This window comes from Haliaeetus albicilla, chromosome 12, assembly GCF_947461875.1.
Source record: "Haliaeetus albicilla chromosome 12, bHalAlb1.1, whole genome shotgun sequence".
Classification (NCBI taxonomy): domain Eukaryota; kingdom Metazoa; phylum Chordata; class Aves; order Accipitriformes; family Accipitridae; genus Haliaeetus; species Haliaeetus albicilla.
Genome location: NC_091494.1, coordinates 16,211,822 through 16,233,972, shown reverse-complemented (window position 1 = coordinate 16,233,972; position 22,151 = coordinate 16,211,822). Strand labels below are relative to the sequence as shown.

General features: G+C 41.2%; 1 protein-coding gene and 1 long non-coding RNA gene across 19 annotated transcripts in view; one reads left to right on the top strand and one right to left on the bottom strand.

Annotated features, from left to right (window-relative positions):
- Positions 1-227: 227 nt before the first annotated feature.
- Positions 228-17,528, top strand: LOC138688041 (uncharacterized). 5 transcript variants are annotated; one of them, XR_011327090.1, is made up of 6 exons: positions 236-392; positions 971-1,105; positions 6,856-7,141; positions 12,351-12,464; positions 13,936-14,104; positions 17,291-17,528. It is a non-coding gene; the product is annotated as an uncharacterized lncRNA (long non-coding RNA). The 5 variants fall into 5 exon arrangements; XR_011327093.1 differs by lacking the exon at positions 971-1,105 and having other exon boundaries at positions 228-392; positions 12,303-12,464; XR_011327089.1 differs by lacking the exon at positions 971-1,105 and having other exon boundaries at positions 247-392.
- SEMA6D (semaphorin 6D) overlaps positions 17,527-22,151 on the bottom strand; it is a 233,407-nt gene continuing 228,782 nt past the window's right edge. For 13 of the 14 annotated variants that reach the window (XM_069798271.1, XM_069798272.1, XM_069798274.1 and 10 more), the window contains one exon: positions 17,527-21,248. In XM_069798271.1, coding sequence (XP_069654372.1) covers positions 19,945-21,248 — 1,304 coding nt within the window. In that variant the 3' untranslated portion in view covers positions 17,527-19,944. The remainder of the gene's footprint in view (positions 21,249-22,151) is intronic. The other variant, XM_069798276.1, reaches the window with a different exon arrangement.

Below are 22,151 nucleotides of genomic sequence, written 5' to 3'. Positions count from 1 at the left end.
CACGGATGGTGGGGATGTAAGGCACTGTGGCTCTGGGGAGTTCTTTGGACAGTCTTGCCCTGGATAGTATCCCACAGAGATGAGTTTTACTGTTGTAGCAGAAGGAAAGTGTGACCCTGCTACAGGAACACAGTTGGTGATTGCAGTTCTCAAATTGCAAAGAGGATGTTCTTGAGCAATTCTGTTGCTATGTTGGAGAGCATCAGGAATGGTCAACAAATGGCCTTGACCTATGGTCCCAATGCCTCCTGTATGTCAGCCTTTAATAATGGTAACTGAGTTATAAATAAATTATAAACCATAGTACTGAGACCAGAGTAGGAACTTCTTTTCTTTTCTTTACCTGAAAGGTGAATCAAATGCTGGTTGGTTGCAGCACAGCTGTAGCCCAGGTGAGTGCCTGAAAGTTCAAGTAACTATACAGAAGATGGCTGTGCCATTTTGGGTGCTGAAGCCCTGCTGAAGATGCCTGTAGCCTTTGCCCAGGATTTATGCTCCGACAGGGGATGAAGCTTCAAATGTGCACTTCTTTGCTGATGTTCACTATTATAGTTTGGGGGGGGGGGGGGGGGACGACTTTGGATCCCCTTCTGACATGCTCAACCCTTTTCTGAATTTTGAACACTGTGGCTAAACGGGCTTCTTGGGATGACACAGACACAACTTATGAATAATTTATGGCATTACAAAAATTCTGATTTTGGTCTCTGGGGAAATGGACTAACTACAGTTTGTTCCATTTAAAAGCAGAAAGTTGTTTTTATTGTAAAACCCCAAACTGCATCTGAATATTCCTGTGCTTGCTATCTCTCATCTCTTGCTCCCTGTCAATAAGCAAGATCTTTCAGTGGTTTGCTCAGTAAGAAAGTGATTCTACATTATTTCCTACAGAGGCTTCTGGTGAAGTGGGCTGGCTGTAAAGAAGCAGCAACTCCTTTGCATTCAGTAACCATACCATTTTCTCTATCAGCATGGAGCATTTGACTCATGTGCCCCAGAAAATAACTCCTCACTCCCACTGTGTGCTCATATACTGAGCTGAGATCTAATCCTGACCTGCAGTTCTGGGATGCAAACTCATGATCAAAATCACTGGATGCAGCAGGTCAGTGTTTCAGTGTCCTTAGTCTCTAGGGTGAGAGTCCACTATTTAAGGAGTAGTGTTGTGAATTCAAAACAGGTTAATGCTTTCTAAGGTCTAGTGAAGTTACAAAAACACAGTACAAAAGAGCATGTCTGCCTTAAATAAAAGCTGATTATAGAGCTCAATCCTGTTTCTATTAAAGTCAGTAAGGGGATCATGCTTCTAAATTTCACCCAATCTGGGTCGGGGTTTTTTGTAGGGGGTAAAAAATTTCTGTATGAAAAATTGAGACACTTGGTTTCCAGCACAAGCAGTAATACTACTCCTGCAGTAATGTGATGCAAGTCTACTCTTCAGGGAGTTTATTTCATAAACAATACAAAAATAGTGGTTCTGTCTACAGCCTTTTCTCCCACACAGCACCTTGAACTGTATTGAGCACTGGGCCTTAAGAAGCAGAAGGCTAACCTTTAACAGGATTTTATACTCCCCATACTCCAGGGACTGCGTTTTCATTACAGTTAACAGAGGATGGGGTAATTAATATTCTAAGCCAGATTTGGGGTTGTGAATGTGTAGCAGAGTTTTGGGTGATTTAATTTTCTTAATTTGGTACTCTCAGAATGCGCACAGTCCAGAGGTGCTTGGTTGTAAAGCTTGGAAATAGGCTCACCTCCTACTGTAATTATCAGAAAGACTTCTGATCTGTCTGCATGCATAAACTGGATATTTGTATGTACGCATGCATCCACCAAGCACAAGCCTCTTGAGAATTTTGGCTCCCTTTATTGGTAACTTTTTATTTCATGATCCTTGCTCTGAATTTTTTGGTTGTTATTCCCTATTTCCCATACTGGAAACCATGTTGCTGAACTCACCTAATAAAGGAGAAGTGTCTGCTAATAGCTGCTCTTCACGGGGAGATTGTGATGAGCAGGCTGGGATTTCAGAGAATGCGGCAGAAACCTACCTCTGAAACCCATTTCTGACAGTGTCTCACTCTCATGATAGGCAGCACCTTTGGCTGCAGTGAACTCCCCTCATCCAGACTGCCCTGGCTTCTGAGTAATTTTCTTGTTCTCCTATAGCTACCCACAGATTTGCTAAGTGCTGAGGAGCATATATTGAAAGTACCCTAGAGAGTTGTTAGCCATGTGGCTGCTCCATTAATTTTCACGGTGGCCTTGTGTTAGACCTCTGTATGTTGCTGTGGAAAAAAGTGCCCTCTGAGTTTTAATTCAGGGATCATAAAGATCTAACGTCACTTTTCCATAAAGGCGAGAGCAGCAAATGAGTCCTCTGCGCATTTTGCCTTTGTTTTGCAGCATGTGAAGACAGAGAGGTTTATGAGTTTATTTGTTATGTAAAATCACTTGGTTAGTTCTGCAAAACATTGTTTACGGATATTTCACAACCTTTTTGGACATTCTCAGAGACAGAAACAAATATCATGGTGTGACCAAGTAAAGAAAGTACTTGTTCTGATGTTCCTTTCTATAGAAATTAATGAAGTATTTTTCGGAATGAATTCTGAATGTGCTAATTTGCTGATCATCTTCACTATTAACCAGAGATTGACAGAGAAGTGTCAAGCACAGTAACCCCAAGCCAACGAGGAGAGCTGGAGAGCAGCTGAAGACAGACTGCTCAGCCAGCGCTGGTTTTTTTCTGCTCTGTTTCCCTTGCTGTGGAAGGACTCTCTTCAGGCATTGACTTTACTTCTCTGTTTAGTAGTGCTAGTAAATCCAGATGGACTGTGTACACATGGCTCAAGGTCCCTCTGTGCACGCATGCACACTAATATTCCTGCCGTAGGTGCTGCTTATAGTGTTAGGTGTTACCTTCAGAAGATTGTTTCCCTCCCACGTAAGAGTCTCAGCTTTACCAAGGTTGGATCTCCTTCAAAGAGAGCAGCCTTCACAGTCCTAACAGGCTTTCATACATATGGCTTCCCTCTTCTCCCCCCCCCCCGCCCCCGCTTTAGCTTTCTCTTGTTCACCTGTCTGCTCTGCAGCTTGCTTGGATGCATTGCTGACTTCAGAGCTCAAGACCAAAGATTCTTTCAAGCTTTCTGTCCTAGCATGTAGCTGAATACATTCAAAGAATCCCAAATGTGACTCTGGCTGTGAGTGTGTTGCATGGGATGGGCTGAGGGCTGTACCTAAGCCACTTTCAACTCTCTCACGGTGCTTCCCATCCCCACAGGCCAAGGAAGCCATACATCCTTTTCCTGGTAAGTAAAAGAAGAGATAAGAGACTTGCCTCTGTGGTTTCCTTCCTACCATTAAACAGATCCATCTCTGTACATCAAGTATCATTTTCTTTTGCAGCTAGTCAACTCGCTTGATTGTGCTCTTCGCTGATCTGGTAGTTATTTTTGTTGCCTCTGTGGAGGTCTGCTCTCAGCACACCCAGAGCCAATGCTCCTGACAGGCAGCACAATCCTGGAGTGCCTTGGCAGGCTGCCTGCGTCTGTCCTGCAGGCCCTGGGGGGACTCTCACACATTTTGCTGCTTACTTTCCTCTTTCCTAGAGATCTAACACAATTTTGCAAGTAGTCACTTGGAGCCATATTTCCCTTTGCTCTGGAATACTTTTTTATTTATTTTTAGTAAATGTTTGTCAGTGTTTCTAACATTGCGCCTCCAGCAACGTGGCCTGGACTGAAGCCACACAGCAGTCTGACAACCTGTTAGGCGAGTCTCCTATCAATTAGGCTGCAGCTGTCATTGGATCTATTCTCAGCCTCCTTGGTACATGTTTGCAAATAACAGGGGCTGCTGTTTTGCAGCTCTTGATTTTTTTTCTCCATAGCCAGTCAAGAACATTTTGTCCCTAGAATTCCTCCTGTCTCCTTTGTTTTTGCTTTCTAATCATCTTTTTATTCTCCTAAGAATATATGCTTATCGAGGATATTCTTATAAGTGTATGCTCTCTTTTATTTAATGCACAAAACAAGGAAAACCTCCCCCAAAGAAACAAAAAAAGGAGTATCTCACTCAAGGCTATACCTTGATTCTTTAAATGTTTTCAGACTTTCTCCAAAGCATCCAGACTGCTTCTTACCTGTGGGGAGCTGCCATTTTGAAAGCCTGTCTTGCACAGAAGCTCTCCATGGGGGCTGCCTTGTTTCTGCTGATGTTTGAGCTTCGAGGTGATTGTGTGTTTTATTATCAGGTTCGCCACAGCTGGAAAGAGAGTCCCTGGCAATGTACAATCTGTTAGAATTCCCTCTTATCCCTTCTACCATTTGCAGTTTTCTCTTCTCCTATAAAAATAACGAAAATTGCTCTATAACTTTTTTCCAGATGTTGCACACTGCATGGTGGTACTTGATGCTAATATTTCATTCAGTAATCTGTAGAGCACAGCCCAGTTTGTATGAGACAGAGCAACCATGCTTAGGCATATGGTTTTCTTGTTTTGCTTCTATGTGAAATGGGAAATCAGAATTGGGGTGTTCAAGCAAAACAGAAGCACCCAGGGCATTTCATCCTTGGGCTGACTGAAAGATGCATTTTGATATTATGCTGTCCTTTCTTTCACAAGCCAGGCTCCAGCTTTGCACAGAAACAGTGGAATCTGTTCCAGTTTCTTCTCAATCCTTAAGTCCTAACAATGGGCCTCCAGCCAGCTTGCAGCTTTGGAGGCAGAACCAGCCCATTGTAGGCAGATTGAAACAGTTAAGTTTAGATAATTTCGTGCTGAATTAGCAGAAGTCCCTACACTTGCCTGGTGGGACTCTAAGGACAGGGCTTTTTTTGTCCCCACTAAATAGCACACAATACTGCAAGATGCTTCCCATGCAACATCACTCGATGTTTGCTCTGCAAGAATATCCACAAGGAGCCCACCTAGTGCTGTAGTTGTGCTGGCATCCAGAGGCATCTTGAAGTTTTTGCATATAAAATGTCCCCAAATTAGCTGTGTGGCCCTGCAAAGCTCTTAAGCACTGTAAGTATTAGTACAGCGCTGCCTGTCTACACTGTATTTTCTGGAGTAGGATAAACCCATAACAGGAAAGCTCCACCAGGATCCCAGAACTGGGAGGTTTGGTGTTACAACACCAAGGTATGGGGCAGCTGGCTCATTGAAGGGAGCCTGCAGAGCTCTGAGCAGCCTCTCAGCACACGAGGAAGAGGGGCTTCTGTGGGCAAAATTAGAGAAGCGGAAACACATAGAAGACCTAGGCAGGGCATTGCTGGATTGCCTAGTGGTGCATTAGCACCTAGAGAGACCCGAGTGCTTTTGTGATCCTCTTCCTAGGCAAGGTGGCTCTAAATACCTTAGGAAGCTGCTATTTAGACTAGGAGGTAGGATCTCACAGCACTTCAGGTGTTTAATGAAATACCTGTTGGAGATGGATCCTGTTGAGAGGTGCTGCAGATCTTTGGACAACCTCAGGCTGAGACATTTAAGGTTTTCTCAAGTATTTATTTAATGAAAAACACATTTCACATGTATATAGCATCCCACATTGTTCCTGCTCGACCACGGAGCTTTCAACTCTTTGAAAGTATAAACATAGTTAGAACAAGCTGCCATCCTGTAGACAAAGCTTAGTTGGCAAGAAGATGTAGTTTATGCAGTATTTATGTTCTCCCGGTAAACAAAGACAAGTAAAATGCTTTACTTGTTAACATCAATTCAAAGGAAAAGCATTCGCTGTAATCATGTTCCATGTTTCGAAGGTATCTGTCTGTTTCACCTTTATTCTAAGCTCTTGCTTATAATTTGCTTCTTATGTCTAATAGTGTGTGACTCTTTCTGAGAAGGCAGCGTACAACTTTGTTTCAAGACTGTATTTAAGCAGAAGAGTCCTCTCTGGATTTTATAGTGATAATATTAAGTACAGCAGGAGGACTGGTTAAATAAGCAGGAGGGAACTAAGCTGACTAGTTTGGTGTTCATTTCTTTGTCAGCTGCCATTGGAATATTGTTCAGATTAATGTGATTACTTTTTGCAGTGGCTGCAAGCTCATAGACCAACTGTGCACTTGTATCAAAGCCATCAGAATGATTTTAGTCCAGGGTTCCTACCAGAATTATTTATACAAAATGCATTTGAAATCCTATATTAGCCTTTTACACGTGAGGATTTCTATTTCAGGAAGCCTTGGAAACAGTCAGATCTTCAACTGCACCCTTTCCAAAAGATACAAGATCCTTTTAACATTTAACGATGAGTGAGAAGGTGCTTAAAAATAACTTAGAAGCACAAAGCACATTAGTGTGCTCCCTACCGGTTACAGGACTGGACTAACAGTTAAATTTGGGATTCTATTTGCATTTCTCCTCCTTTCTTGCTTCATGACCTGAGATGAATTGCCTAGTTCCCCTTGACAAATGAGCTTAATACTTATCTATTGTCCATATTTACATTATTACATTTAGGAGGTGATAGAATCTGAATTCATCTTCTCTGAGGAAAGAACTGTAAAACTCTGTGGTGGTCAGGTAGTATAAAATATATCCTTCTCCATGACTGCACATAGTATTATCCACTGTATAATTTGCTGGGTATCAAGTCCATCACATGCAAAAGGTCCCTAGTTAATCATGGTATAAGTTCTTTAGGGAGGGATTATGCTTACATGTATATTTGTACAATATTCAACATAATAGCAAGCTAATCTTGACTGCATCATTTATGCTTTGCTACAATTTATACAATATAGGTAATCAATTAGTCTGATTCTTCTGCATGCTGCTAAATGGAACATGAACAGCTCATAATGGGCAGCAGTAAATAGACATTTGTATATACACAGGTACACTGTGCAGTGAAAGAGGCATGCAGGAAACAAGGTGCTGAACAAAACAGCCCTGCATAAAACCAGGCATTCATTTAAAGGAAGAAAAATGTCGCTGAAAGCTGCAAGATTATTAGCATTACTATGCATGAGGAGTAGTCAAAGAAGATGTTACAAGAGGAAGAGAGACATTACTCAAGTGTCTAAGAAGACAGACCATCATCAGCAGTGGAGAGAAAAGGCTTCCAAAGGAATAGCATAGCATTTCAAACATTAAATTATAAGGGGACTGAAGCTTTAAAAGGTATGTTGGAATTTCTGCATTATTTATTATTTGAGATTGCCTTTCCCCCGCCAAATGCTTAAGTTTTGTTCCGTTCAAACAGAACAGAAAAGTCCTTCCCTTACTTCTCAACTTCCCAGGGCTTTCTGGACACTGAGCCAGCTCTAAGTTTTGAGATATGATTTACTCTAAGCAGACATTGATTGCCTGCAGTGCTGCAGTGGATTGGAGCTGCTTGTTAGAAAGGTTGGGGAAATAAGAAGGTTTGGCTGCTGTTACTCTGGAGCTTGGGAAAGTTGGGCTTGGAATTCGTTATTATTTTGTATTTTTATTGCATCCATACCTACGAGTTCCAGGCACTGACAGGATTTCACAGTGCTAGGTGCTGTCCTTTCTTCAACACAATTCAAGGTCTTGTGGACGCCTCTTTCAAACCTAGCACATAGCTGCACTGACAGTGCAGTCACTCAGAGTGCAAAAGCTTACACTAGGAAAAGCCTGCAAAAAATATAGCTTGTATCAGTTGCCTGAGCAAAAGAAGCTGTATTGGCAAAAAGAAACTTTTTTTCCCTTTTGCTTATATTACAGCTGTGTCTACATTAGGGCTTTTGCTGGCATAGCTGAAAAAAAAATCACACTCCTAGCTGACAGGAATATGCTGTCAATTTTTTAAAATAGATGAGTCTAAAGTATTTCCACATGATGGATCAGTGTGTGTTTCTGTGTGGGGAAGGGGGAGGGGTGAACCTGTTTTAAAATAGAAGTTTCTAAAATTGGTTTGCACAGATACCCTTAAAATGGCAAGCACTGCCCTTGCCAATAGCTTCCCGCTTTCTGGCCCTCCTGTCCTTCTTGCCCAGGCTCAGACTCCAGCCCTGTGTTCCCCTTCCCTTCTGCCTTGTCTGCCCCACACCCTGGTGTCGTCCAGCTGGGGACTCTCACCTGCAGTCCTCAGTTCTCCTGCCTGGTTTCTGCCCTGGTAGCGTCCCACCTCCCTGCCTTTGCCTCATCTCCAAACACCTTCTCTGAAGCTCCAGCCCATCACCTCTGCCACCAAGGGCTGGCTTTGCTCCCTGAAGTGTGTGTTTCTTACCTTCCTCTCCTGCCACTGCTCCCAAGGCCTCTTTTGGGTGTAAAAGCTCAGGCTTTGCGTACAAACAGAAGTCCTCCATAAGCTCTGTGCCATTGCAAAATGTTTCATTTCCTGCAGCCAAACTGCATATTAAGTCAAAGAGAGAGCAGAGGGATTTCCATCTCAAACAGGGAGGCAGAGCCTTTCCAGAACATCTGGAGAATATTTGGAGGAAGAGACGGAGCTAAGATCACAGGACTAGAAGCAGGAAGGTCGGTTCTGGTCTGTCCTGACCAGACAATTACTGATGTTTACCTTGATCCATCAGCTCAGGTTGGTTATGGAGTCCCAATGGCATATAAAGGTATCCTATGTACTAGCTCCTGGGGAAGGAATTGATCCCAGAGCCACTGTGATCTTTGTGAGTCACCTTTGGGCAAAAGTTACTGTTTTGGTGCCTCAGATTCTTCATGTATAAAATGAGACTTCACAGTCATGAGGTATGAACCTTAATTTGATCAAACTGGAAAGGGGTGAGGTCCTGTAGTGGTGAAGTCTGCTGAAATGCAAGGAGTAGGGATTAGCTGGTCCTCAGGTGACTCACACTACTTTAGAAGTACAATTCTGTGAAAATAAGTTGCTAAAAAACCTGCACATGGTGTGAGGGAGTGAGGGACCGGAGGCAAGCAGGCTCCTGAGCAGCCAGCAGCCTGGGCAAGCAAGTCCTTGAATTACGCACATGTCAGTGTGCATAGCCATCACCCCAGAGTCCTTACTCTGATGGTTATGATGGTTATTGCAGGTAATCCATAGGTTATACACCTGGAAATGAGGCATATGTAATAATTTTTAAAAAGAGCAGTGAGAGGACTTGTTTTAATTTTTTCTGAATATGAAAGTTTAAGCATTTAAATAGCATTTAACCAAGAAACCCACAGTCCATTGGTATCAATTATTTGTTCAGAGTTTAAACTGACATTTCGTAAGTATGTTAATTGATACTGCACTAACTTACTATAGGTGTCTTCCTAAGTGCCAATTATCTGCCTCAACATTCCCCACAATCTAAGTTTGTTAGTAAGAAGCTAATTACACTAGTTTATTGCTGATGGAATTACATGAAGAGTAGATTTCGCTCTTACATACTTATTAGACCTCAATAAGTGATCCTTAGCAGTCTGTTGCTATTCAATTAACAAGTAATAACTTCCTTAATGAATCTAATTGAAATGCTTATTTCAGTCAGGCACCTAATATAAAGCGCTTTACTTTGAACACTTTTCTGAGTGCTAGTCTTGTTTACTTAACAAGAACAAAATGTGGCCACTGAGGAAAACTCTGAGTCTGTGATGGGAACTGAACCACTGTTGATAAATCCCTGCCAAACATGACCAGAAGTAATTTGCCAGGTGATTTCTGTTCTACAGAAATATCATGGGAATAAACCAAGATGTTTCTCTCTCTGAGGGTTTAAATCCATGGAGGGGATTCTGCAGCATGAAATTCTTCTAGCACATTAGCTCTGGCTCCTGCGAGGGATGTAAAAACACTTGCTGCTCCACTGGGAGCTGCGTAGCTAAGCTCCAGTGCACTGCTGTGGACGCTGTCATTGAGTTCTTGTTACAGTTTGACTCTCTTAAAAACTCACTCTTTTTCTTTGTGAGTCTGCATGTTTGGCTTAAGAGATTGGTAGAAGTATGATGATGGCTATGCTTAATGATCTAAAACTATCAGTACAATTACAGCCAAAGAGAGGATATAACTGGAGGGTTTTATACTGTTCCATGTACTTCAGTGAGACTGACACTAAATCACCTTGAATTTAGCCTTTGCTCACAAGTGTAACCTGTGCTGAACTGTCTTGACTGACCACTCTTGGGGCTAAAAAAAACCCAGTTGCTATGTTGAGACAGCTTCCTAACAGAAGTGGCAAAAAGAAGTGTGTGCAGCATATCTGGGGCTGTGCACACTGTACCTGGTGAGCTGTTAGGTTGGGAGTCTCCTTAATGGGAAAGCAAAGGATTCTTAACTGGGATTTTGTAGTCTAGGAAATGATAACCTGCTTTGTCCATTTATGGGATGGGAAGACCCAACAATGGTTGGCTTCTGAAGCTATTTTTGGTTTCAGGATTAAAAGTCTGGTTTCTCCTGCATTGAGGATTTAACAGACAAGACTTGTGTTTGTGGATAAATGCCAGGAAATCTTCTCAAGCAATGATAACAAATTATTCCATTTGGCAACATTAGTGTATGGGCAGTAACCTTTTCTCAAGAATTTTTAGCAGATAGATTTAGTGTCAAAAAACCCCATAATAGGCTGTAATATCTTCTCCAGTCTATCAGGTTTGTTACCAACTTTTTAATGTATGCCTTCTACTCATTGAATTGAAAGACCTTATTGATCTCTTTGCAGCTGAACTGATTATTGGGGTAAGAGAGAGACTTCCTGAAAGAAGCCAAGAGAAATTACTCACTTAACATATTCTGATTTTAGTAAACTTCCATTTAACCTCCAGGGTTAATTAAAAAAAAAAATATTGCTGGTTGGCTGGCATAAATTTATTAAATCAGACAGAAACTGAGTTCAGGCTAGTATATTTAATGTCAACTTCTGTAATATTCTTGGGGAAAAAATCCACATAGACTTATTAGTATTCCAGAATTGCTTTATTTTAAAACAACAGCCATACAGCAAAGCAACCCAACTAGGAAAATAACCCCCCAAATGAAAACACATTCTGCAACTTTGGATAGTTCAGAAATAAATAAGGTATTGGGGACTTCATAGGTCTGTGGTTATTGGTTGAAACCCTGTCTTCATTGTGGGGTATTGGCTAGTTGGTGGCTGTAGCTTCTTTGAGTTGGAATTGAGGGATTTGGTATGCTTTCCGGAGATGCCATGCTTCTTCTCTGTGCCTAGAGGGTAAATGATATACATCATAGCTGACATCTTTTTTAATGTCGGAACAGAGAGCAAGAATTAAATAGGCCTAACAGCTGAGGGGATTTTCAAAGGCATGACTGGTATTTAGACATGTATCTCCTGCTGGTTCCTATTGGCTTTCCAGACTTGCTTTGAGATTCCTGTTTTGGTGTGGGTCTGTCTCCCCACTGCTTTCCCTGACCCTGTTATGGGCAAGCTACTTATGGGTGTTTGATGGAGATCTGGGGAAATTTTCAGAGGTACAAATGTCAACACCCAAGTTAGTTACACTGATGGGGTGAAGGAGCCCATGCTTGATAGGAAAGACCTAATAGAGAACTATACTGGAGAAGGGTCTGTCTTGTCATTCATGCTGTGATGAGCTTGGAGGTGAGACTGGGTGGCATAACAAAGGTGCAGTCTGACTTTTTGAAGCTGAGCTCTTCTGACCCTGACTTGACCTTACATCTGAAGCAGAGGGGAGTGGGGCTAGACTATCCTATAAAGCAGCAGCCAGAGAGAGGAGAAGCCTTCATGGGAAGGCCTTTATGAAAAAACAAATGAGCACTGAAATACCAAAGTAAGGCTTCAGGACAGGTTAGATACTGTCACATGCAGGACAAGTGAAACAATGTTTTAGAGAACACAAGGAGGAGCATAAAAAAATACAGTACTGGATTTAGAAAGAAACTGCTGACATCATTGTTAGTTGTGTGGCATTTGTGCAAGATTTTGTTAGAAGCCAACATCATAAAGCTGTCTATTCTGTCAACTGGTCTCAGGGCAAACATTTTCTCCCCACCCTCCCATCAAATTGAGATGATATTTCTAAGTGGTCTTAGTCTGAAATGTGGCAAGAAGTGTATTTTTGGCAACTGATCATGCTTTGTGTCCTATGTGATATTCTGTCCCTCCTGGCTTGGAATATTTTATGTAGTTAGAGCCTTTTGAGGCATAACCCCTGCCTCAGATTATAGGGAGAAATTCTACCTGGAGTTTTGTTCCTGTGGAAGAGAAAACCCAGCCTTTTACCAAGTAGTACAGTTTAACTGAAGCAGCAGGAACTAGCAAGGAGTGCTCGTAATATGGAACATATCATGTATAGTAAAATGTCATTTTCAAGTGCTTTCTGAACTATCCATCCCAGTAATGAAGCATCTCTGAAATATCACGTGACTTTCTCACAGTGTGTTGCACTCCGTATAACCTCGCCTTTGATCACGATGTCACTTCAGATGAAAGACTTGCATGGAGAATGGTACATCGTGCGTTAGGATCAGCTGATATCCTCTGGGATCTGAACAGTGAAGGACCATTTGAGACACGCACTCTGTGCTTGTCAAAGAGAAGTAAGTAAGTAAGTAAGTGCTGCAATAGAAATAGTAGTCGGATATCCAAACTCACCTCAGTCTGGGTAGAAGGAAGACTTCACCTTTATGCAAAAAGACCTGCTTAATCTGAAAGTTGTCCTAGAAAGGATTTTAAGGATGAGTAATCATTTTTACTGTCTTTCAGTTCAGGGTCCTAATTCAGCTCAGTGATTTCCTGAATGTTTGAGTAGCTCCAGGTGGCCCTGCTTGAGCAAGGGGGTTGGACCAGATGATCGCCATAGGTCCTTCCAACCTCAACTGTTCTGTGATTCTGTGATTTTTGATACCCCTTACTTGAGTGTTAGCAAAAGAAGTGAAACAAACACCACAAAACACAGTCTTCTGCTTCTGTTAGCACAAGCAGCTCCCCACAGGATAGTCTCAATGAGGTCAGTGGGTGCCTTTCTGTAGCTTTTCTCTAGTGCCTGGGAGCTTGGCGTTTGGTGCCTTATGTCCCAGTTGAGTGTAATATATGATGGGCTTTTCTAGTGAATTTAAAACCAGGCAAACTTACAACCACACACACTGTGGTCCAGGGATGGCAAGAGGACTCCACACACAAAATGTCAGCTGGCCTAAGCAAGCCTGTTCAGCTCCCACTGCAGTACCTGCTGGAAAACCCTCCAAAAACCAGAGAAAGCAGACCATTCCCGCAGAGGCATTTTTCTTACTCTGAAGCCTTGATGTCCTTATCAAACAAATGTGGCCCGAGATGATGTTGGGGTTGCATCCTGTTACAGCAAATGCTTTCCTGCAGATGTGCATCCCATTTTGCTTTGGCCTTGCTCACACCTCCTTAGCATTTGGTTTCTGGGAACGTCTGAGTGATTGAGGGTGGAGGCCTGGCACCATGCAGCTCTGCCATCTCACTCGGTGGAGTCAGTATTTCACCTGCACTAACAGTGACAGAGACTGAATGTCAGAGCTGCATGCACAAGCTTTCACAGAAATCAATTCTTACATACAGCATTAATACTGGAAGCGCTTCTCGCTCACCTAACCGTTGGCCAGGCACAATAACCTGTGACTAATAGCCATTCACGGTTATACAGCACGGCGTGATTATGAAAATTTGCCATTAGTCCGTAACAAAAAAAAATCTCAAGCTGTTAATTGACTAACATGTATTCCTGAGGAAATCAGAGTAATCAAATGGTTATTCATTGCACAGAAAGGGAAGGTACAGCTAGCTTGTGCATTGCTTTTATGATTCATCTGCTCTGATCTACTTTTGATTATTTTTTCCCTCATGTGAGACCAGTATTGTAAATCAAAGATATGAGAAATAAGCCTGTGCTTAAAGTGACCCAAATTAAAAGCCAATTGCCACCTTTCTTCTCGTACTAGGCAGCTGTCCACTTCTGTGCAGGAATAGACATATGTTAAAGGTTGTCATACAGCTACAGAAGCAAACTAGTTAGCTCACGGTCTGCCTTTGCCAATGTTTAAGGTCAGCTACTGGAAAAAGTTACAAAACAGCTATTACAGCCAGGTATGATCCTGCAGAAGGGCCTTCATTGAGAACTATTATTCTTTGCTCATTTTTGTGCAAGTCAGTGAGATTCTGCCCTGGAAAAACGGCCTGTCGTCGCAAAACAAGGACAGCAAGATGTATGCAGGTCAGTTTTGGGGTTGCGTGTTTTTTTTTTTTTTTTCCATTCAAGTTTTTCTGTCATAAACTTCCTTTTTTGTTGACAAATGGGGACTATTCCTGAAAATGGTCAGCACAGCTTGTTCGTGTGGTAGATTTTCATCTCCTTCCCTACCCTTAAAGTATTACAGGAGCTTGAGCAACACTCTTCGTGGCTGACATGAAGGGCAGAGGCACCAGTCTGGCAGGGAGGATGCAGCGTCGCCATTGCAGCCCAAGGAATTCTCAAACTTTACCTAAACATAGTGACCCTCTGGCATCCCCGTTCTGGTCAGCAGCCTTCACTGGAGGACACAGACTTGGATCCAGTTACAATTTTAATAAGCAGAGCTCAAAAAAGTTGTTGGTGACTGTAGGAAAAAAGCAAGCAAGCAGACCATAAATCAGGTCATCGGATGAATTCAGAATGCACTAATAAAATCAGAGCTTCCAATAAATTTCATTTCAGGCAGAGTAGAAACAGCTTCTCAGTCGAAAGCTCAGGACAGATTATAATTTCAGATGTGTGTCAGGCCAATGCAATATGTCTACAAAAATGTTTGCAGGCAGGCAGCAATGGCTGGTCCAGAGTCAGGCCCTCACCAGCTGCACTTACTTTAGTAGTATTGAATAAAAAGGTGAGAATCTCTAGTTCTCTGAGCAAAGCTGAATCTAATTAAATATTTAATGGTTTGGTGTATTTTTTTTCCTCCCAAATCCTTTGGTTTCTTGCTCTTTCATACTGTGATATGATGACATTTGAACAACAAATGCAGTCTTGGTAGGTTGGTCTCCTGGTACTGCTTTTTATATGAAAAGCTTGCACATCCCAGCTGAAGCCCAGATGCTGCATTTATGAGGTATTTTGTTGTGATCAATTTTTAAAAAATATTTTTCCATCCCATGAAATTAATAGGCACCTGGGGAAATACCAACCAACTCCTCCCCGCTCCTGCAAATACTAACCTTTCCCAGATGGGAAGGGATTTCTCTTTCCCTTTACTTACCTGCAAGATGTCCTTGCTGGTGCTCAGAATCACAGAGGGAGAAGGAAAAATCAGAAAACCTTCATAAGTGGAAAACGTTACAAGCAGACCAACTGCACATAACTCCAACTAAGAACACTGCCTCCTGAGCCTCCATTATACTGAATAAACCCTGCATAATCTTCCCAGGGGCACAGAGCGAGTCTTAGCAAGACGGCACTAAGAGGCATCCTGATTTTTGTCACTACTCTGATTACTTTAAGACCCCAATTTAAAAGGCCATAGGTTTGTGCTGGCAGCACAGTCAGAGAGATAACTACTCATGGCTTTACAAATTGGTTTTCTTGCAATCATCTCACTTCTATGGGCCTGCAGCCCTTTTTTTCTTTTGTCTTTTTTACTTGGCTGTGTTCTGTTCAAAATTATTTATGTTTTTTGCTACAAAACCCAAAGCAAGCCGAAGATGAGTGGGAGCGTCTCCTCTGCCTTCACATGCCCACACCAGGACTGCGCACACCTCCCCGAAGCCCTGAGCACTCAGGCCAGCGCTGCGCTGGGCCTGGGACCTCCCCTTGCGAGCATGTTCCTGCCCGCCAGCATCAAGCACCCTTCATGCACTCATCAGCTAGCACTGTGGCCACGGATTGTTCTTCAAGGGAGACTTTAGGATGCTTAAACCAATTGACCCAGGAGAGCATCTGAGGCGAAAAACTGAAAGTGCTTTCATGTCTTTTCTTGCTGAGCTTTACCATATTGTTGCAGTTCCCTTTCAGACTGGGGAGTCTGTAGGTGGCTGCTTTGGCACCGTCACTAAAGACAAAGCAATTTAAAAGCTGCTGTTATGGCTGGTTAGCCTTTGGCTGCCACGTTCCCTCTCTGTTAGTAAAAGGAGAGGTTTTCTTGTACTTATTTTTCTAACAAATGGTAAATATTTGTTCTCATAGTGTTTGCACCCACCATGTAGCTCGGCAGAGCCTGTGGGGAAAGATGATTGTCTGGCTAGACCCATCCAGCTACCGCATCACTCTGCTCAAGTGAAGGCTCTGTCAATATAGACCAAACCAAGTAACTGTGGAAAATGGTCACTTGACACCTTTTAGATAGAATAAATACAGATATTTTCTGGACAAAACCATTCCATCATTTGTGTAGTAGATGCACATTTCTATGTCACTAAAATAACTATTTGTAATTTCTCATTACAGCCTTTAATGCCTGACTGGAAATAATATTTAAGTAGGTATGCTTCAAAAGGTACTGCCCCTTCACAGATGAACACCTTTAGACATACTGGCTGACACTTTTATGTCAAAGGCAGTTAATTTTAATGTGGAAAAGCAGCACAGGCTTGCAGCATATGACAGCTGTATGTGTTTGAATCTTCATTTCATATATAAGGATATCCAATGAAAAAACCTCCACATCAATAAAAAGAAATCTAACTTTGTTTCTGCACTAGAAGAAATACATATTGAGCCATTATAGATTTGGGACATATTTTTTTTAGCATGTTTCTTTTCCCTTTAAAAGGTTGTGGTTTTTTTTTTTTGTTTTTTTTTTTTTTTAGTAAGATACAACTAGGTGCCATTGTATTGTTATAACATGCACAGTAATTTCAAATTATTAATACCTTGACAGCATAATCTCATAACAAATCATTCTTATCCATTATCTAAAATCAACTTTTAATTAAAAGAATATGTTATATTTGTTTTCTGATACTAAATTATCCAGATAATTTTAAAATTACGTGTGATGTTGGCACATACTAAATATATGGCACGTATATTTCCGCTGGGCTTTATTGTCTATCTGAAACATGAATTTTAATTATTAAGCATTAGTAAGTATTTAGGAATGTCCTGCTATGTAGGGTCTGCAATTAATTTTGCCAAAATTTTACAATCTTTTTTTGTAGCCTACATTATAGAAGGAAGACACTATGTTCTTTCAAAACTGTATTGTATTTGCAAAAAACCTGGTATTTTTCTAACCTTAACAAGAAAAGTTCACAGGAACCAGAGCCGAGCTGAAACCTGGAGTAAGGTCCAATAAAGGCTTCATATGGGTATATATTATGTATTTTCAAATTCAGTGCATCTTGTTGGTGTGTCATATGGGCAACCCTGACACTGTACTACACTCTACCACTGCATGCCAGTTACTTTGATGTTTTATATTTAACTCAGGAAGCCAAAAGGCATCTACAAACACTCACTCTCCCTCAAGAACATATATGTCAACATATGGCTGCAATGAAAATGGAAGGACACCTGTGTGCATTGCCATCCAGCTCTGCAAGTCCCCTGTGAGGCTGACAAGAAGCTGTCTCTGTGCTTTCTTCATGGAACTATTAAAGGCAAGCAGACTTTTTCCTCTATTGCAATCTCACAAACAATGACTAATAATGAAATTAGACACTTGGTACATTGGAATATTTTATTTTGACTTTACATGCGGTGTTAAAAACCCAAAGAACGTATTATTTACACATCCACAATACAAGTTTACAAGATATCTATACATGTTAAAGTACTCTATAGTATAGAGCAGCTTCATTTAAGGGTTACTTTTTTTATGCCGTACCATTAAAAAAGATACAATCTGCGTTTACCTTTGCACAAATGGATAAAGCATCTTTTATTATTAAATTAACAGAATAAGGACTAGGTTGAATGTTAGAGATTTCAACATAAATACTGAGAGAACTCACATTACCATCTACAAGGCAGCACAATGTTACAGGAGGTTATCAGGGTTCACATACATTTATCTTTCGGTTTCACACAAGTCTGTATTAATATTTGTAAAGTGAATTCGGATCAGTTTGTGTCTTTTGACAACTGAGTACATTTTTAATAGTTATTAATCTGTAGTGTTTTAGTTGCAAGACAGAAGTGTTTAGGAAGAGAGATCATTGATTTTTGAATCCAGAGGTCTCAGGAAATAAATGTGCCTTACAGCCTTACAAGAAAAAATGACTACTTCTATCCTTTGTTCTGTAACAGAGATCCAGTTTTCAGTGACTAACCTTTTCTCCCCTTTGAACACGTAATATAAATCTCCACCGTCTCTGAAACCCATTGCAGTTATTTGTCCTGCTAATTCATGAATATTCCTCTGCCATGGTTATTTCTATAGTTATGTTCAATAAACAATGTGGTAGCGTGTAGTTTGCAAGCTAAAATAGCCATCTGTGTTGAACATCAGCTGCAAGTGGATACTGTAAAACCTACTAAATAGCTTACACAACTTTAGCAGGTGTTCCATTACCCTAGAAACCTCATTTGATTTCACATTATAACTGTTTGATCCTTCGGAGAGCTGGAGTGGAATGTTTATCATGGTAAGGTGATTTAATGCTGCTGTCGTCTTGGATTGTAGGCTGCCTTTAGTTACCATTAATTATTCTTGCTTTTTATCTTTCTTCTTTTTTTTGGGTGCTGTTGAGAGGTTTTACAACTGGCACTCGGGAGATATGTGCTATAGTGAGAACACTTGACAGATTTATTTATTTATTTTTTTAGTACTTTTATCATTTGCATGAATAAGGCACAAAATGCACAGATTCAGGTAAACTCACACATAATATTTACAGAATATTGTCATTACCTGCATGACTTTGGAAAAAACCTTACATTACACAACAAAAACAAATTGATTGCACTACTGTAGAGTTTTCACAGACTGCTTCTGCCAGGCCAATTAATGTTTCTTCTTTTTTATTGGTAAGAGTCTATCAGCGTGTAGGGCGTTATTAAATGCAACAAAAAAGTAACCTTCTCTAGTTACACAGGCCTTTGCCAAGTGAATTGATTATTAGCTGCCCTCAATGAATGAGAAGTACAGGGGCTCAAGTTCACAGTGGCCAGGTATTGGATGGAGGCACTGTGGAAACACAGTAAAACTCCCCCATTCCAGCCCAAAACACTAGATTTGAAATGCACAGCTCTGAATCAATAGCAGCATAACAGAGTTATGAGGAATTAAACATATCTGCACTCTTTCACTGGGTGACTATTTCATCGAGGTGTTACCATTCAGAGGGCTGGCAGAGATGCGCCATTCATCCTTAGCTGTCTCCAAACTGAACCCAACGGGCTGCAGAAGGCAGAGTCATCTGTTTGTTCAGTCATGCTCAATGTAAACAATTCCATAGCATAAAAGATGCAATGGGAATCTAAGTACATCCTAGTGTGTACGGTACACACACACACACACACACACACACACATCCACACACACGCACAGCTTTATCTGTGGCACAAACAAAATGCCACACACATGGAGAGAAAAAAAAAACATTAATGCTACAGTTGGGCCAGAGACTGAATTCCAGCAAATTGATTATTAACCCAGATATTCATTGAGACATTACCATTTTCTGACATTTGTGCAAGAGGCAAGGTGAATGCATACATATTAAAATGTTCACATTTAATGGGAAGGACCACACTTAATGGCAGTCTAAAATGGAACCCATTTTTCAAGTATTTGCTTACTGATTTTTTTCCCAATAACTTTAGCTATTTAGAACAGTAAAGTAGCCCCCCACCCCGTTGTGCTACATGTCTCCTCAGCTCCAAACAAAAGAAATGTAATGACCAGCACTTTCCTTTGTTTTTTTTTTTTTTTTTTTTTTTTGTGTTTGCTCTTAGCAAGTACACAAAGTCTTGCTATAGCTACATGTGGCAAGACACAGATGTTGCTGAAGTAAAGACAGTTTCTTTGGCCACTTTGTTCTCTTTAATAACAAGCAAGTCTCTGTCTTATGTGTCTACCACAACATCATCTCACAACCTGTACAGGTCAATGCCACACTCATTTTTAGCACGGACATGTCCTAGTAACTGTATTTGTTCAGTGGTCTGACTGAAGTTGTCTGAGGAACGAATGAGGGTTTTGGTGGCACATCGGGTTTTAAGGAGGGTGTCCTCTTTATTCCTGTACGAGGAAGGGTGCCGTTGCTCGTGTAGCTGCTTTGCCTGGACAAGGAAGGCTGGAGGTGAACGCTGACAGGCGCCCCTTGCATGTAGTCCATCTTTGTGCCTGCCGTGGGAGGCATGTACCCCCCACGATTAATACTAGGCTGTCTGGATAACAAAACACCATTTGGCGAGTTTAAGTTTTTAGGAAGGGCAGATATTGAATGCCTTTGTGAAGAATTTTTGTGATAACCTCTCTGCCTTTCCAAAGAGGTCATCGGTACTGCAGGAGTGGTGGGAACGTCCACTCGTTTTGTGGGGCTGTTTCTCGGAAGAGTTGATGGAGGAGAGTATAAAGATGCCTCCCTGTTGGGAACCTTAGGTGGGATCTCAGACATATTTCCCATTGGATCCAGCATTAAAGTCTGGTGGGCCACTTGAATATCTCCCATAATTGCTTTGGGATTACTAGTAGTTTCATTTAAGTGTTTCAGAAAATCATTCAGGGTGTTCCTGGAATCAACAGATCTCCTGTGGTCTCTTTTGCTGGATGGTTTTGTAAGTGGATGATCAATATGTTGCATCTTCTTGTCTGCCTTGTGCGCATTAGAATTTGAGAAAGATGTATTGTAATCATGGGTAGCATTAGGAAGAACGATAGCACTAGGAATATGTCCATGACTTAGAGGAGAGTGGGGTGGAGGACTGGAAGGAAAAAACTGAGGGCTTTTTAGTGGGGTTTCCTTTCGTGAAGCATTGAGGTTACTATGCGCTTTGTCCGATTGACTTTTCATAGCCTGCAGAGTCTTTTGTTGAAGAACTGGTGTAGATTCAGGAGTTGGAAGCGCAGCTAATTCCGGAGGCTGGCCCCTGTGGTCCATCATCATGGACTTTGTATCACCATTTGGTGGCAACTCCTTTCTGCTAGTCAACAGGTTTGTGTAAAGTTTGGGTGAATCAATGTTTTGCTGATATTCCTTGACGGGACTATCAAACAGCCCATTCAGTTTAGCAAAGCTCCCACTGGAGTCAGTACATGACTGAGCCGATTCTGCATCTTTGTGTATTTTTCTGGATTTCCGTACAAATATATCCCGGTAACAGTAAACAGCCACTCCCGCAATAAAGGCTCCCAGGACAAAAGCAGCAAAGACACAAGTGATTAGGACATTCATATGTACCATTTGGTTGGACTCTCCTGATTGTACTTCCCACCTTACACCTGCAAAAGACATGCAGTATATCATAAGTCTACATGTACTTCATACTGATACTTTTCAGAAGAAGGTAGCCTCCCTCAGAGAAGTGTCTACTGAGTGTTTGTAAGTGCTCTGTGTCTAGTGTTAGTGTAACTCAGTCGGGTCCTGCAATCCACAGCACTGGTGAATGCAAGTAATTTTATAAATAAAAATGACTGTGTGAGCATTGATCAGTTTAAATGAAGACTGTCCATTTTCTTTGATAATGAGGAATGCTTGTCGAAGCTTCTCTCCCCATATTACGTTTGGTTTAGCCTGTCCCCAAATTTCCTTTAAGGCTCACAAATAGGGCCTGTATGTTATTAACATTAATGATTTCTGCTGGAAAATTGAGGTTAGAAGGTGATACCGGGCCAGACAGCAATTAATAACTCATGGATGGATTTCTCTCTCAATTTTCTGCCCAACTCATCAATCAGTATCAAAAGAGAAACAGGATTATGCAAATGTGTAAAACTGTATAATGTACATACTGCATTGTTATAACCACATTAATGTAATACGATGCAAAACTTGTAAACTAATACATCCACAGGTTGCTAGCCTTGGAGTGGCACACCTTGCATTATATAAGTGTACAATTTTTGAAGTTCAAGATCATGTCATTCTATTAGAGCACTAATTTATCTTTTCTTTTTTTCGTCAATAATGGACATAAATACTTGTGTAACATTAAAAAAAACAACTTGCAAGGTTAAGTTATTAGAGAATGTTAAAACTTAGGAACTTTTAGCTTAGACCACGAAGCTGAATATTGGATTAGTTTTTTACTTGTGTATTAACAAGCTCCCTTTGTTTTTTTGAGATTTTTAAAGCAACCACAGACATCTTGCAGCTAAGACAATGTTAGTTTTTAATGAAATTAA